This window comes from Cololabis saira, chromosome 6, assembly GCF_033807715.1.
Source record: "Cololabis saira isolate AMF1-May2022 chromosome 6, fColSai1.1, whole genome shotgun sequence".
In the NCBI taxonomy this organism is placed as follows: Eukaryota; Metazoa; Chordata; class Actinopteri; order Beloniformes; family Belonidae; genus Cololabis; species Cololabis saira.
The window spans coordinates 38,409,503-38,425,627 of record NC_084592.1 but is presented as its reverse complement, the minus strand read 5'-3'; the positions used below and the strand labels follow the sequence as shown (position 1 = coordinate 38,425,627).

The 16,125-nt window shown below is 45.8% G+C and overlaps 1 protein-coding gene across 1 annotated transcript in view; it reads right to left on the bottom strand.

Annotated features, from left to right (window-relative positions):
- Positions 1 to 1,280: 1,280 nt before the first annotated feature.
- The window catches only part of ccdc141 (coiled-coil domain containing 141), a 35,214-nt gene continuing 20,369 nt past the window's right edge, over positions 1,281 to 16,125 (bottom strand). The window contains exons 16-28 of the mRNA XM_061724089.1: positions 15,729 to 15,926; positions 14,676 to 14,849; positions 14,443 to 14,592; positions 11,978 to 12,118; positions 10,106 to 10,294; positions 9,833 to 10,016; positions 9,464 to 9,576; positions 9,171 to 9,320; positions 8,918 to 9,033; positions 8,566 to 8,803; positions 7,720 to 8,021; positions 6,303 to 7,634; positions 1,281 to 2,861 (exon numbers count right to left, since the gene is read on the bottom strand). Of these exons, the coding sequence (XP_061580073.1) occupies positions 2,603 to 2,861; positions 6,303 to 7,634; positions 7,720 to 8,021; positions 8,566 to 8,803; positions 8,918 to 9,033; positions 9,171 to 9,320; positions 9,464 to 9,576; positions 9,833 to 10,016; positions 10,106 to 10,294; positions 11,978 to 12,118; positions 14,443 to 14,592; positions 14,676 to 14,849; positions 15,729 to 15,926 (3,546 nt within the window). The 3' untranslated portion in view covers positions 1,281 to 2,602. The remainder of the gene's footprint in view (positions 2,862 to 6,302; positions 7,635 to 7,719; positions 8,022 to 8,565; positions 8,804 to 8,917; positions 9,034 to 9,170; positions 9,321 to 9,463; positions 9,577 to 9,832; positions 10,017 to 10,105; positions 10,295 to 11,977; positions 12,119 to 14,442; positions 14,593 to 14,675; positions 14,850 to 15,728; positions 15,927 to 16,125) is intronic.

Here is a 16,125-nt window from a genome sequence, read left to right as displayed (position 1 = left end):
TATTTTGCCTTAGCTTTGAATTAACACTTTCATGCATACAATCACACCAGTATGATGATTCTATATGTCTACATTAAAACATTCTTGTTCATACTGCATTAATACTAATTTTAAACTTTCATGCAAAAAGGGGGAAATCACAAGTCAAATTTACCAAAACTGTATTTATTAAACAGTTACTAAGCAGTGAGTCGCACAAACATAAAAATTGTCATATCAAAACAGAAAGTGCACATTGCATCTCTCTGACTCCCCGTCTGAAGAACATCTGTTAAGAACATCTTCTGGTCCCGGTTTTACCTGGGATGACGCGTCGGTTCCTGAGGTGGACACATCAGCTTCTGTTCCCGAGGCGGTCCTGGACGTGCCTGTTTCGGTAACTGGGGTGGTCCAATCAATCTCTCCTCCTTGCCTGTGCATTTAAGGAGCGGCTGCACAGGGGGTTCGTAGGAGGAGAGGGACGACACAGAGTTGCCGGAGTTGGAGACGACGGCTGTTGTGCTGGTGCATGTGTGTGTCTGGTGACAAATAAAGTCAACCATTTCTCCGATAAACCTTGTGTCCTCATTCCTGTCGGCTGACCCCGGTAGCACGAGTTGGCTACAGTGATGCTTTTTATCTTCCTGTATGTCATTCTTACAGAAGACAAACTTCAGTCTGCAAGCTGTTTCATTTGGGTATGTTTGATGAATAGTACTCCCATGAAATGGGTTCATAATGACCCAAATCTGGTAGGCCAGAAGAAATGACCTGAACCAGGTTTCATCCCAAACACCCTGACCAGGTCTGCATCCCCCATAAACTCAGGTGGCGTGTTTCTCTCCTGGGTATGGGTTTCTAGAGTCCCCCAGACCTGAAAGCCAGGCCCTAGTCTCTTGGGTGCGGCTGGGCTTAGCCTGCACGAATGACGTAGGTGTGGTCCCACCACCTGGAGAGAAGTTTCACAGTTCAGCAAGGACTTGGACACTGAGAGCTGAGATGGTTCGGACATCTCCGTGAGATGCCACCTTGAGGAGCTGGTTCAGGTATTTTGAGTCAGGTGGAGGAATGCTGGAGTGACCACATCTCTGCTGCTCTGGGAATGCTGGCCTAGGAATGCCTTAGTATTCCCACGATCCCAGATCTCATTCATCTTCAAGTTTTATACTTGAACTTCTAATTTTCTTCAGTCTCATTTTTTTTTTAAATTGTATCTAATTGTTAGAGGATTAACATAAACCAATCATAAGAATTTCTTATAGTATTGGCCCCAAAACAGAGATATTCCACAAGTATGTGCTGACTTGAAGTTTATTTCACAAATACATTTTAAATTGCATCACAATTACATCACAGAGGAAAATAACATCATGACTGACAGATCTGTGCACCAGCCGTCATCTGATTCCAATAATGATCCCCATTTCTGCTGAAAATAAGGCTTTTACCAGTATTTACGTCTATGCGCCACCTCATACAATTTCATTGTATAAACAGAACCCAAATGAAGTTTTTTTTGACTGGGATACCGACCGGGATTATGTTGGAGTTATTTTACAAGGGAAAATCCCACCAGGAGTGGTGCTGGACTGGCCCACTCCTAAAGTCCAGGGATCAGAACCGGTAATGGAAAGGAAAAGAAACTGTGTTGGAGCAACTCTTGGTGAGATACAGCATCAGTACAGATTTACAGAATAATTTCAGTTCTGAGAATCTTTTATCTTTAGAGTTTGAGAGGAAATTACTTTGTATAATTTAGAAACTCAATCATGTCTTAAAGTTACAGTATGTAACAACAAGATCTTACAGTGGGTCCTTCTAGGAAGTCATTGTTGAAGGATAACAGGGTTTTAGTTAGTGAGATGATTGGAGGAACACATTTAAGAGGATCAAACTCGTCAGGTACTGAAGGAACAAGCAGCAGAATCAAACTCATAAAAGAAGCAAAAACATTAAGAGATGAAGCAAGTTGGAGAAAGTAAAAGCCTCAGAACAAGAACAAACCCTGGAGGTCTTTGAAGTGGCGTCAAAGTTGTCTGACAGGTGGACTTTTACTGCTGGATAGCAGGTAGACGTCCCCCACGGTGGATGGCAGATCAACAGACTTGGTGAAGGCTGCCGCGTCCGGTTTGACCACTAGGTGTCAGTAGCTGTTACACGTCGTCAGGTTGAACAAACTGTTGAATAACTCAATAATCCTGATGCTTTATGAAGTATTAAAGCAACACTGCGTAACGTTTTCACCATTAAATAGTCTAAAACTCCTGTAGATGCTTCGTGGACGTGGATGCCCCGTCCCACTAACAGTCCAGCGAGTTGCACTACGTTACTTTTTGCGGTCTGGCCCGGTTATAGCAACGCATCACACACCAACACCTCTATTAAACTGGCTGGCTTAATATTCTCAAGGCGTCCATCGGGCACCATGTCGGAGGATGCGACGTGACATGTTGGTTCCTGTCAACCTGTGCAGGGCCCGGTTCCTAACTGGTATCTACTAACTGGCGGTGCTGGACCACACGGGGCCTGCCGCTGGTTCTCCAGGATCAAATGAACCCAACTCATCTACAGTGTTGCTTTAATATGAACACAGGGGACCAAACCCTGAGGCTGATTGGAGCTTCTAAAGTACAATCAGGTAGAGCAGCCACAGTAAAAAACACAAAGTCCCAAACCAGGTGAGCCAGTCCACACCAATGATGTCATAAACTTCAGTCACCAGCCACCTATCCTCGTCGCCGCTGCCGCCCACTTCCTGCTGCGCCTTGCGAAGGGCGGTTTGCTGGGTGGTGTTTAGTCCGCCGGCCGACTCCACCGCCTCGGTGAAGAACGGGAAGCCTTTTTCTCGGTCGCAGGTTGGCGCCACCTCTCCATCTTTAAACCTGGAGCGACGATGATGACAGCAGGTCAGACAGCACGCGGGCTCGCCGCGAGCCAGGGCAGCTGCGGCCCTCTGGTCACCTGACCACATGGTGGCCGTTACTGATGTGGATGACGTGAAAAATTCACACCGCACACAAGCAAAGCCCTCTGATTATTGAAGTGGAAGCGACAAAGCAAAGATTGAAAGTGATAAATATGTCACTTCATGTGTGAGCTACACTCAGACGTCTGTGCCGTTTCTATATTTAATGGCGTGAAATTTGAATATAATCACATGAAATTAAAGCTTCTCTAACAGCCCGTAACTCAATATGTTTGACAACGAGCACTGATTTACCTTCAAAAACAAGGAAACTTAAAGGAGCTTGAGGCTCCTTTTAAGAAATTAGACTCTCTAGCGCCACCCTTCACCACGACGGCCGTCGGGGGTACTGCAGCCAACAGCGAAGCCGGCACGGGAGAACGGGGAGAAGGCGCATGCAGCGTCATGTGACGTCACATCCGCAGGACAGCGCGGGAAATTCGGGTCCACAATTGCAGCACATTTTGCAGCACACAGCCTGTTCAAGGCAACGGAGAGATACACTAGAGGGCTCATTCTTTTTGGTTTGGAACGCTTCATCTGACATTACTAAAAACTTAAAACGTATACGAATTTTTTTCATAAATCCTGCCTCATGCTCCTTTAATAATCTGCTTCATGCTTTAATCACAGTTGTGTTGGAACTTGATATTTACCATTTAAAAGGTTCAATAAACCCCTTTTTTTACAGCTCTTTATCCTGACCAATCCAAAATGACGCATTTTGGCAACTGGGAAAGACGTGTGATTACTTTGTTACCCGAGTACCGCTTCAATTGAAGAAACTGTCATTTCTTCAATTGAAAGTCAACTCCTTTCATTGTGTGTTTTAATCTGAGGCCTTGAGAGAAAAGTGGAAGTTTCATGCCAGCTGCCTCCTTAGAGGTCTGGAAAACCTCAGGTGCGCTGATCCACCAGCGCAGCAGGTAACCTTCTCAACCACAGGGTTTGGTGCTGGTCAGATCAAGCGGTGCAGCTGTGGGCCTCGAGTCAAACACCTAGTCTAACTTTAACCATAATGGGGGATTAGAGTTCCCTGCGGAACACGTTAAATGTGATAGTGTGATGAAGAAAAGATTCCCAGTCAGGGATCGATGAGGCAGCTTCCCGCGTGCGAGCGAGCGGATCTGCCGACAGCAGGTTTTATGCTCCATTTATGATCCATGTTTATGTTCTCACATGGGGGAGTCGCTGCTCGTCTCCTCTTTCACAATTAAGAGGTTACGAAGGACGGTGAGCTATAATTAGCCAGGGTCCAACACGTGCTATGTCAAGCACATCAACCGAAATTAGCATTTATGACTCTATAACAACCCGAACTGGGTTTAGGGTCAAGTTAACGGAGGAGACGTTTGGAAAAACTGTCGGAATTTTAAATGCAATCAAAATGCTCAGCCTTCTTGTATGGTTCATCAAAAACCTCCCCTCCAGAGCACATGGACCGCACCGTGATTGCTATCATCAGGAGCGCAGTTATCCCGATACTGCAGTCCTCCAGGACCTTCCCTCCGCTGGCTCCCAGCCACTCCAGCCGGTTGGTGGAGAAGCTTGGGACCCAGCAGACGCCCAGTTAGCGCAGGTTAGCTTAGCTTCATCCTCACATTTTCAAGTCAAGACAAAACAAAGACGTAGCTGAAGAGATGACCGCTAACAACTGGCTATGCTAGCTGTCAAACAAAAGACTACCCCCATAATTATGCAAGAATTTGTGTTTTTATACTTTCACCTGATGTGGAACAGTTTCCATAGGTGTGAAATCTCTGGAGCCCCAAACTGCTGACTAAATATGTTTATTTCTGCTGTAAAGTTGGACATTTAAACCTGGAGGTCAGTGGAGATCAGCTCACTTATGGAGCAGACTCCTGGTGGTCAGAAGAGAAACTGCAACCAACTACACACGTCCTGGTTTGGGTCAGACTGGCAAGGCAGCAGGTTCATGAAACTACAGGTGTGGGGCCTGATTTACACTTTAATCCAAGGACACTTGTCTGATTATTTATTTTTGGAATCTAAAAAGAATTTCAACCAATTAAAAAAAAGGTTTTGAGGGGCAGTCTTTGAGGTGACCTGAAGTGTCAGCGGTCATTACAGGCGCAGCGTGAATCGTGTGAGAGCAGATGTGATAAGTGACTTATGCCGCTTTTGCACTAGTATCACCTTAGCTCGGTTCTACCCGTTTTGCGCTTTTGCACTAGGGCTGAGACGGGTAAAGCCGCTCCAAGCCGATACCTTTTTCTGTAACCATTTGAGTGAGGTTCTATAAGCGGGCTGAGCAGGGACTATTTCTGAGGTCACCACCCTCCTCGCCACCGATTGGTCGGGGGGCGGGGCCGTCATCAAACTACAGGCCACCGATTGGTCGGGGGCGGGGCCGTCAAACGTTTGAATCAGGAAGCGGGAGTCAGCGCGAGGGGACCAGCCCCCGGGTCTGGCACTCAGAAGGCGCGCCGATTTTTTCCAGTGGCCAACCGCGGTACTGCAACCAAAAATCCCATGCGGCCCAGAAAGCTTTTTTCCCATAGACCGCAATAGTAAAAGAGAAGCCTCTAAAACTGTTCACAGGACACCTCCAGCTGTAATCCCCGGCCATTACTAATCTTTGTATTCTATATTTTTAAGTCATGGACTTTATATCCGTCAAAAATGTTTTATAACGGCCAGAAAAGTAAAAGAAAAGTCTCTTTCTGGGCGTGACGTCACGGCTGACGTCACAGCCGTGTCCGTGCATTCCACGGATGTTTTATATTAATATATATTATATAATTATATTATATTAATACATTAATAATATATGTAATGCTATACATGTAATAATATACATTAATTAAGATATTATATTAATACATATTATATTAATACTCGCGTCATTGCCCCGGGGCATGATGGGAGGCCCCAGAGCATCATGGGAGGTGACTCAACTGCGCATGCTCTATGGGCCGCTGTATGCGGAAGTAAACCCGGAAGTCAGAGATTTTTTCGGCTTATGCGCTGGCTGAGCAGAATGCATTGAAATGAATGGGCGGCCATTTTTAGTCTCCAATCCAGTTTCTATAATACATCCATGGAGGGGACTCGCGGCTCGCGGCGATTTTATTATACAGCACAAACGTCTGTTTGGTGATCCAACTCTGAGGTGCAGATGTTCATAAACCTGGTGGCTGTCGAGAAAAAATTAAAAAAGCGATGTAGACGGGCTGTTTTTTTCTCAGCCGCTCCCGGCTCCAACTGATTTCCGAGCCGCGCCGAGCCGAGTCGGGCCAAGTAAGTCCTAGTGCAAAAGCGGCTTTAAGGTGAGTTACGCCGTTAGTGATCTCACAAGACTTGTGCATTACCATGGAGCTGGTTGTATGCTACCCACCAGGTGAGCGTGGGCTCTTGGGGTCCCATCACCTCCACCTCTAGCGTCACCGGAGAGCCCTCCATGACTGTAGCTCGAGACAGGGGTCTGGTGAAGCAGGGGGGGGCATGTCTAGAGGCCTTGCCCTGAGGAAGAGACTCTGCCAGGGTAAATGGAGGAGGGATGGGGGGCCCCTGGATCTGAGGCGTAAGCCTGATTTCCTCACGGATGGTCACGGGCAGACAGATGTCAGGATCTTGCTGTGGAGTTAGTAGATGAGGTGGAGAGGGAGAAGGTGGGACATGCGGGTTAGCCTGCTCAGCCAAAACCTTGGTCTGACCGTCGGGTTGAGGGGGAGTGGCGGGCTGGGCGGGGCGGCTGGGACTCATGCTGGAGCCGTGCACACTCTGCTGGTCACAGATGGAGGTCAGGGACCCGTGGAGGGAGGAGGCGGCGGCATGGCTCTCCTCCCTGGTGAAGCTGACATGGTTTGACTGTGGAGGGCCGTGGCCCTCAGCAGGCTCTCCGGTGTCCTGATTGAAGGAGCTGTCGGGCTGCGGTCCGTCCGCCATGCAGGACCGGCGGCACACGGTCTGCTGGGTGACGGTAGTGGCCGTGGTAAAGCTGCTACCTCCGGATCCGTCTGAATCCGTTTTGGGTTCCTCTTGATCCAGAACCTTCCCACAACCAGTCGAAGACTGTAAAAGAGGGATGTGTTGAGAGTCTGTGGGGGTTTGGGAGACAGTTGTGTAAGGTTTGGGAGGATCAGTGTCCTGTGGATAGGTGTTGAGATTGGAAGTCTGAGAAAACCCTTTGGCCCCGGGTACTGGATCCACTTGGGGGTGAGTTTGTTGCACGGAAAGATGACTGACCGAAGAGGACGACAGTAAGTAAATGTTCTGTTGCGTAGTTGGACTGGTGCTGATCCTGGTACGGCCGTCCTCGTCTTGTGTGGTTTGTCTCGTATGTTTAACGGGGTCGGCGACCTGATGGAGGTCCCTCTCTACACCAAGCAGAGATGGAGCCAAGCAGGCGTCACTTTGACGACTGTGACAATCAGGGTTTGGAGCAGTCGAGAGTCGAGGACAACCGGTCTGACTCGGTTCTGCAACTCGTGGAGTGGTGACGTGTTGGCTGGTTTGTGAAGGCGTCCTCTCATGGACACTCTTGCGGGTGAAAGAGTTCGGGACCGTGTTGGACCCACGAGGCAGGCTGTGTTCAGTGCTTTCCAGTGAGAGACCGGCACTCTCAGGGCTCGTCTCCCTCGTCTTCAGGATGGTGCACAGACTGCTGGTGAAGAGTCTCGGAGCAGGAAGTGTCACGACACTCTGGACAAAGGACTCTAATCTGAACCTGTGAGATGCAGCGGTAGATTAATGAGCTACAAGCTAAGAGACCAGAGCGGATTTGTATTTTACATCACCTGATTCATACCAACCTGGTGCTGCTGAGAAGACTAATGGACGGGCTTGGACAACTGTGCGTCCGACTGGAAGCCCTCTGTTGTTGGATGGCACCTGCTGCAGCTTGCTCTGGTTGAGCGTTGCCGTACTGGCTCATGTGGACGCTGTGGGAACTAAAGCAGACGCTCTCCTCGACATCTGATTGGAACATGGCCGACTCGGGCGTATCTGCCAGCGGTGGCAGCGAAATGTCGTCGGGTGACGCGCAGTCGTATTCGTCGTTGGACAGGGAATCCTCTGGCATTGCTTCTTGTTGTTGGAGATCCACTGATGCATCCTGGGAAAACACACAGAGTATTAAGTATCTCTTATGCCTACTTGGCATCTCCAAACCACATTTAGAGATGTTTTAAAACGGTCAAATCAAATCAAATCAAACTTTATTTATATAGCACTTCTCATACAAATAATGCAACACAAAGTGCTTAACATAAAACAAATAAACATAAAACTTATTAATGCCCTGCAGGATAAAAAGCAGGATAAAATACACTAAAAAAGTATAACATAACATAAAATCCTAAAAGTATGTCTAGAAAGCAAGACATTAAAAACTAAAAGAATAAGACAGTAAAATGTATAAAATAGACCATAAATAACGACTAAAATATTTAGATAAAACATGAGATTAAACAAAAATAAAATATGATAAAAAAGGATAAACTAAATATAAAACAGAGCAGTAAGATCCAATAAAAATAAGGGTGAGCATAAGAAATTTAAAAGAGTTAAATGAGTCAGTTAAAAGCCGGTACTGAGTCAGAGCTTCATTTGGGACATGAAGTATTTTCCTGTAAACGTGACCCTGTTGGGGAAATCACCTGTAGTGGCATCATGTTGGATCCACAGGAAGTGGAAGCCGCCTTCTCTCCCATTTCTTCCATCTCCTTATTCTTAAACTCTTGCTGGATGTTAGATAACGCTGGACCAATCACAGGTGGAAGGGGTGTGGCCTGAGGCTGGGCGGTGACAGGCTTTGATTGGCCGTGGAGGATCTGGACCGGTTGGTTCTCCTCTGAAGGTGAGCTAGAGCTGGTGACCATCTCATCCTGTGAAGAACTGAGATTATGAAGAAAACCGTCTTTATTAGCACTTTACTGGCGTTAATCCTTCCATGACTCTGATAAATCCTCAGACAGGAGACATGCTTCGTCCGGTGATGTCGGTACCGACCTGCAGTCTGAGAGGAGCGTCTGTCTGTCTCTGTTCTCACTGGGACTTTTCTGTAGTGGAGACTTCCCATTGATCACAGTCAGTTCAGGGGTGTGGCCTGTCTCTTTCAGCTCACACTGGAAGTACACGTTCATTTTATATTTCAGAAAGTAATTAAAAGGATTATAAATATTCTCCAGAAGCTCTTTGAGTTGTTTTCTGTTATTGTTTTATATTTTGCATTTGTTCGTAGCAGCAAGAGTTTATGTTTCACCATATCGGCGATCTCCAGTGTGCTGCAGTTATCCCTCTGCTCGCTCTCTTCAATGTTCCTCCCTTCTTTCCTCTCCTTCTCTTGTGTCTCATTATCTTTCCTCTGCCCGCTCTCCTCCACCTCGTTCTCCCGCTGCTTCAGACTCTCCAGCTAAACACACCAAAGTGATGTTAAAGTGCAAAACTTGATCTTGGTGTCACATGTCAGCATATATTTTTAGTAGCTCATTGTGCCCATAGGAATGAAAGGTCACATGACTCGAGTGAAGCAAGCAGAAGCAAGGCATTTATCACCTTCAGCTTGGCCTCCAGCTCCATCAGGCCATCGCTGAGTTCCCTGATGGACCGCACCATCTGCGAGTGTTTGCCGACCATCTTCTCGATGTAGCGGCGTCCCTCCTCCGCCCCTAAAAGACAAACATTTCACTGGATTTGCTCAGATTACTTGGAAGAATTACTTGGTAGAAGAAGGACAAGGTTTCCTCCAGGAGAAAAAAACAGGAAAGGAGGCGACAGTAACAGACAATATTCATCTTTTTTCTTATTTAGCACCTTAACACTGTAATAAAGCGTTTTGTAAACCTGATAAGGTTGATGAGCCATGAGCTGTCTTTTCAGAATAAAAGCCCCCCCCCCCGGTGACTCGGCTGTGTATTCACCTACCGTGTATCCTGATGGCCAGCTCTGTGATCTGACTGATCCGCTCCTCCTGCTGAGGAACCGTCGGCCACACGAACTTCTCAAACTGACGGTAGAGAACGCTCACAGCTTCCGTGCTGCGACACTGAGACGAAAACTTCCCGACACGAGCAATGGTCGCGCCCGCCTCCTCACACCAGAACTGATACTGTCAAAGAAGGAACATTTCTGTTTTTCACAGACATTAGGAGTGCCGGCACCATGAGGAGTCTTGGGTGATCTGAACGTGGGCGGTACCTCGTCCATGGCCTGCTGCAGTCTGCAGGTCATGTCCAGTGTTTTTCGGTGCTCGGACATGCTGCGCTCAAACTCTCCCATCTGTCTCTGCAGTTCGTTGGCAGCGTCCTCCACCTGTCGGGCCACGCCTCCGTCCTTTACCTCAGAGCCCAGACGAGACGTCACACCGTGCAGGCGCTTTCTGAGCACCTGCAGGACCGGAGAGATGCAGAGTTATATCTCATGGATGGAAACTATATTCAGAACTGTTGTTTTTTACAGCGGCAGAGTGCAAACAATGCTAGCTGATCCCTACAACCTCTCATCAGTTCAGAAGGTCCACTCTTGTCCTGTGCAGAGCAGACAGGACTCATTGTCGGGGTTGAACAGGCGGTTGACGTACCTGCAGTTGGCAGGTGCATCTATAAATGACTGGATTGGATCTACCAACCAGTGTCATGTATCTCTACCTGGCAGCCAGTTAGTGTCATCCCTTATCCACAGACCTGTAGATTTGCAGGTTCAACCACTTTCTTGTAGTCCTGTAACCAAAGTTGGACACTCGAGAACAGACCTGTAAATTAACCTAATGCTCAAACTGATGCAAAGATTTTTAGCCAAGTTATTGTTTCATTAATGTTTTGCTTATTGTCTTGCTTGGACGCTCTCTTGTTTTAGAGATCTTCCCTTATGACTTTCTTGAGTGTCTTCGTCTCCTTTGCCAGGTCCACTGCAACTCTAGGAGCTAGTTCAGGATCAAGGGCGTAGGTTTGGTCTCAACATTGGTAGGGACGATATAACAGCATAACCTGCATGTACACTTTTTGCTGGGGACGGGACATTAATAAGACCAAACAGATTGGGTGAACGGGGGTCAGGGCTACATTTGTCACGAATATGAACCTAATTAATTAATAGGCTAAATGACCAATGCAAAATAAATCTGAATTGATTTATACTAACTTTCATGTGTATTGGTTTACCTGATACACGGTTCGATTCAAACCTTTGTTTTCAAAAACTACTAAAGAAACATTTTGAAAACCAGAATATTCCAGGATATTATTAGAAATTTAAAAGGCAATATTTGAACATAACTTAAATTATATTAACATACACAATAAATACATGCTCAAGTCATCAGCCAATCAAACGTGTGTTTGAGGGAAAAAAAATGGACCGGCAAATTCAGCAAGTGAAAAGGGGTAAATGTAAGTCTGAACATAATGAAAATAATTCACTTAATAATGGTAGGGTCAATTCTATCCTTACATTTGGGAAGACAATCTAAATTACCTATATATCTGAACTCATTATATAATGCAAATAAGGTTGCTTAAAAGTTGGTGGGGACAATTTGAGCCTCCTGAAAAGTTGGTAGTGTTATGTCCCTACTGTCCCTATGCAAACCTACGCCCTTGTTCAGGATACGCAGTTGTCTCAGGAGACGACTGGGAGCCCTAAGTTACTTTGGGGGGTTTTTGCTAATAAACGGGACGGGGGGGGACCAAGAGAGTTAGACAGTGCACCCTGAAATTCATTAAATATCCCTTTAAAATTAAATTGAAGTTTTAAGAAAAGGAAAAAAAAACAAAAGGTACCTTAGATTTTAAGGTATAAAAGCCCGGCCCAAAATGCAGACGCACCTTAATGTCTGTTAAGCTACGATACCTAAGCTTCGATGTACGCCGTCATTTCTGCTGCTCAAAAGCTCCGCTGAGACGTCTTCCCTTGGCGAGAGCTTGATGGAGTTCCTAATATTTACACATTTTGATGCGTGCTAATTTTAAAAAAGAAACTCCAAAGACTGAAACCCTTTCTCTAGTCGATGGGCTATCCAGGAACAAACTTCAGGTGGATTTTGTTGGTCTTCTCCCGGTCTGCCCTGCATACCTGCAGCTTTTCCTCGTACAGCTCCACCTGCTGCAGCTGGTTCCTGACAGCTTTCATGTTCCTGGTTCTGTCATTTCTCTTCAGGTAGTTAAACTTCGTGTTACTGAAGCGCTTCTTCAGTTCCTTAAAGGAGTCACAGATCTGAAACAACAGAAAATCAGAGTTTCATGTGGACAAAAGTCCAGTTAATCATGTAGTTGATGGTTTGATATATTCTTTTTGATTAAAAAAAACAAACAAACAAACTGATGTTCAGGTTTAATATTTATAAGTTGAATAACAGGTATCCAAAAATTGACCCCTGAGGGACTCCACTTAGCGGTGGAGTCATAATATTTGGTCCTAAAACCTCAGATATTTACTATCCAACTCTGGATGGTGGTCAGTGGTCCAGTACTTTAGCTAGGATTTCACCCTAAATTCACATGTGAATCAGGCCTCTACAGCCATGTTCCCTCCTATGTGTAATGTAACCAAAACTATGAACATTTCCTAAAGTGACACTGAAAATAGTTTCTTTCATTTGATCTGAAATTCTTTCATCCAAAATGCTCCACCATGAGTACTGATGCAGACACTGTTATTTCCTCTCCACTTTGACTTTCTGTATAACCTGGAACAGGATTAATAATCCCTCCCCTCACATAGCTCCGTCCTACCTTAAATATGTAATTGTTCCCAGATGTTCCCAGATGCCAGATTGGACTCTAAAAATTCTGTAAAACTGCATGCGGTTAAACCTCCTTCAACTAAATTAAGACGAGACAGACATTTTTTTGGTAACAGAAAAGGAAGATAAGAGTTTAGACACATTTATTGAGATTACTTCCATTGAAACTATGATTTCTGAAACATCCTGGAGGATTTCTACTGATGAAGAAACTAAGGATGCTGAGCACGATCATCGTGTGGCATGTGAGCTTCCTGGGAGGTGGATGGATGAGCTTGTAGTATTTAACATTGCAACAACATCATTTCACTGTGGGGTCCCTGCTATTTTACAAATCTCTCACTAATATGGGGCCACAAAACAAATGATCATGTTGCAGACTACAAACCCATCGAAGCACTAAGATCTGTAGGAGACACTCAACTGGAAAAACCTCAAGAAAGAAACCAGTGCCATCATCTGGTGGCCCTAAAGCTGTGTCTCGTCCTCCGGTCGCAGGCAGTAAAAGAGGTTTCTCAATCCCATCAGTCACGTTGATAAGGTTTAATAGTGTCGGCGCATCGATATATCTTGGTCAGAACTGCTCTGACCGGGTTCTGCGCGGCTTGTTGATGTAACTGCACGCAGGCGAGCTTGGATGGGATTATTTTTAGCGCAGCGGGACATTTCTGTCTCCGATGAGAGGATCAGTGGTGTCGGATGTCCGATCTGTCAGCTGAGGACAGCTGAGAGAGACGCTGGTCCACACTGGGACCAGACTGGGGCAGAGTCCTCCATCAGCTGAACAGCTGAACACACTGGAGCCCGAGCGGGTCGTGCTGAGGAGGAGGAGGTGTTAGCCGGGGAAAACCCAGGCTGAGTAAGAGGAAGGGGCTAGAAAAATAAAGGTCACATGGACAGTTTAGCAGCTTGTATTGCAATGAAAATACTATGAAGCGACTGACCCAGACGCCCGATTAGACCAGAACCAGATCAGTACCAGAACTGGGCTTGATTGCACTGCATTTAATCTACCTCACATAACTGTGTGTATGGGGGGGGGGGGGGGCTCCACAGGTTTCAACTGACTACTGATGCATGATGGGAAATGCCTACCAGCTGACTCGGCCTGTATTTTTGATGTGCCCATCTACCTCTCCCGTCTTTCCTCCAGCAGCTGCTGCTCAGTGACACAACACACCGGACCAGTAACACCAGAAGAACCAGCAGTAGGACCAGTTCCTGAGTGGAACACTGAGAAGGACCAAATAACGATCGGGGGCTAACTTTGCTCTTTCTTACGAAATTCAATTCAGTGGAAAGTTGAAGTGTGATCCAGTGTGATGATTGATATACTGTTTTAATACCGCTTCATGTCACAGATTCATCAGGAAAATAAAGGTCTGTATTTGTGGTAAAAAAAAATTGTGAACATTAAACAAATTTTACCTTCACACAACATCCATTCAAGTAATAACTCATCTATAAACTTCTTAAAAATAATAAATATGGGCTTCAGGCCGGTAGTTTATGTTTGTGAGTCTCAGGAACTCCCTCTACTGGTCCTCTGCTGAACAACAGCCAGAACCCTGATCCAGAGTACGCTGATGGTGAGAACATGAGGATCTTTCATGTGTTCAAGATGTGATTCCTAAAATACCTGTGAAAAGTTTAAACTGCAAGTTTTTTACAGGTTTTCTCACAGAATTTCAAAAAAAACTCCAATCTCATTTTTATCTTTCCGCCTCATATTTCTGACTGTACACCTGTCAATGTGAACGGAGCGAAGATGGACTGCTTTGTGCCGAGGTCTCACCTGCCTGATGTCATCCTGCAGTAGGCGGGCGAGCTGCTCTCTGCGCAGTCTCTCCTCATGTCGAGCTGCTTCTTTCAGCCAGGATGCACAGAGAGAGTCCAGAGTCTGAAGACGAGCTTCCAGCTCCCCCAGCCGGAAACCTGCCCAACTCTGAGAGGAATGAAGACGGGTTCATCTTACAACTGAGGACCTGTCCTAATTTATGTTCTGTAAAAGTATGTGAACATCCATACGCTGTGAGCAACTGCAGCGCAGATGTTTGTCTTCAGTGCTGAGGTGGTTTTAAGCAGGTTCTGGATCTGTTGCTGTGCTTCTCTGTGGTGGTCCACTTTGGTCTCATTGGACCCACAAAAACCAGTGGGACCAGTAGGAGGACTGGTGGGTTCCGACTGAAGCAGCTTCTCCAGCTGGATACAGAAAATAACAATTAGACAGTGTAAATATCATGACTACAGAAAATATGCCAACCAATTGGTTACTCGTGGAGTCCCACAAGGCTCATGGTTGGCCCCACTGCTTTTACTGTTAGGCTTTTTTTTAATGAATGAGAAACTTGAGGCTTTTAAAACTTTACTGCTGGTTTTGAATGCACATTATTTAGCTATATATTATCAATTTTAATCAGCTTTTTAACAAAGTTTCACCAAATTATCATTTTTCCATTACAGTGGGATTAGCAACATCATGCAAGAACTAGCAAGAAAACAAAATCAAAAAGCTTACTCGCGAGGTGGCACATGAGTAAATAAATAAAACATTAACAACTTAATGGAAACTAAGATGATTCCTGTAAAACTGTGACATTCAGCATCAGTGGCGCATGGTAAAACACGTGCCAGCAACATTCAGTCTTTGCTATGCAGATTTTTATAAATGAAGCCAGCAGCTGCTGAAGTACTTTGACTTTCCAGTCAGTTTACACCTCAGTGTTCATCAGCTGAGTGAAACTCCTAGAGCAGAGCTTGGTAGCTTAAATATTAGACTTCTTTGTTAAATGTATAAGCTTGAGAATAGTTCATAAGACTGTGACAAAAAGGCAGCTCCGTTGCCTCCTTCTAGCACTTAAAATCTGCAAAAAGTGAAAAAACCAACCAGTTAGAGTCTCTAAGAGTTGTCAATCGTGTGGAATCAGAGCCGAAGCACAGCAGAGAGGGAGGGGGAGGAGTCTCCAAGTTGCTCTCAAATTCTCAGGTAAGTCCACAGTCTTGTCAACATTAAGATCAGCTTTGCCTTGAGTGTTTTATACAGGATGTGTGATGCTGAAAATTGTCTCCTGCTCGTCTCACCTGCTTGGCTTTGAGGTGGAAGCTGCCGGTCAGGTCCAGGATGGACTGACTCTGCTCAATCTTGTCCCTCACCATCTTCTGGAGCCTCAGCAGCTCGGACAGATCCTCCTCCATCGCTGCTCCTCCCTCCAGCTGGTCCTGGACTCCTCTCAGACCCTCCCAGGACTTCACCATGTACTCCACCTCAGCGTTTAGCTGCTACAGAAAAGAGAGCAACAACAGAGCAATACGATATTAACGACGAACGTGAAACTGCAACAGCTTGTTCAGAAGTTTGAGTAATCTGCACAGTTTATTCTGGCATCCCACAGAGAGGTAGTTGTCCCAGCTTTCCGATAAGAAACAAAAGCAGTAACAAAGGTGCAAATCCACATGGTCTCAAGTGTCTTTAATTCCT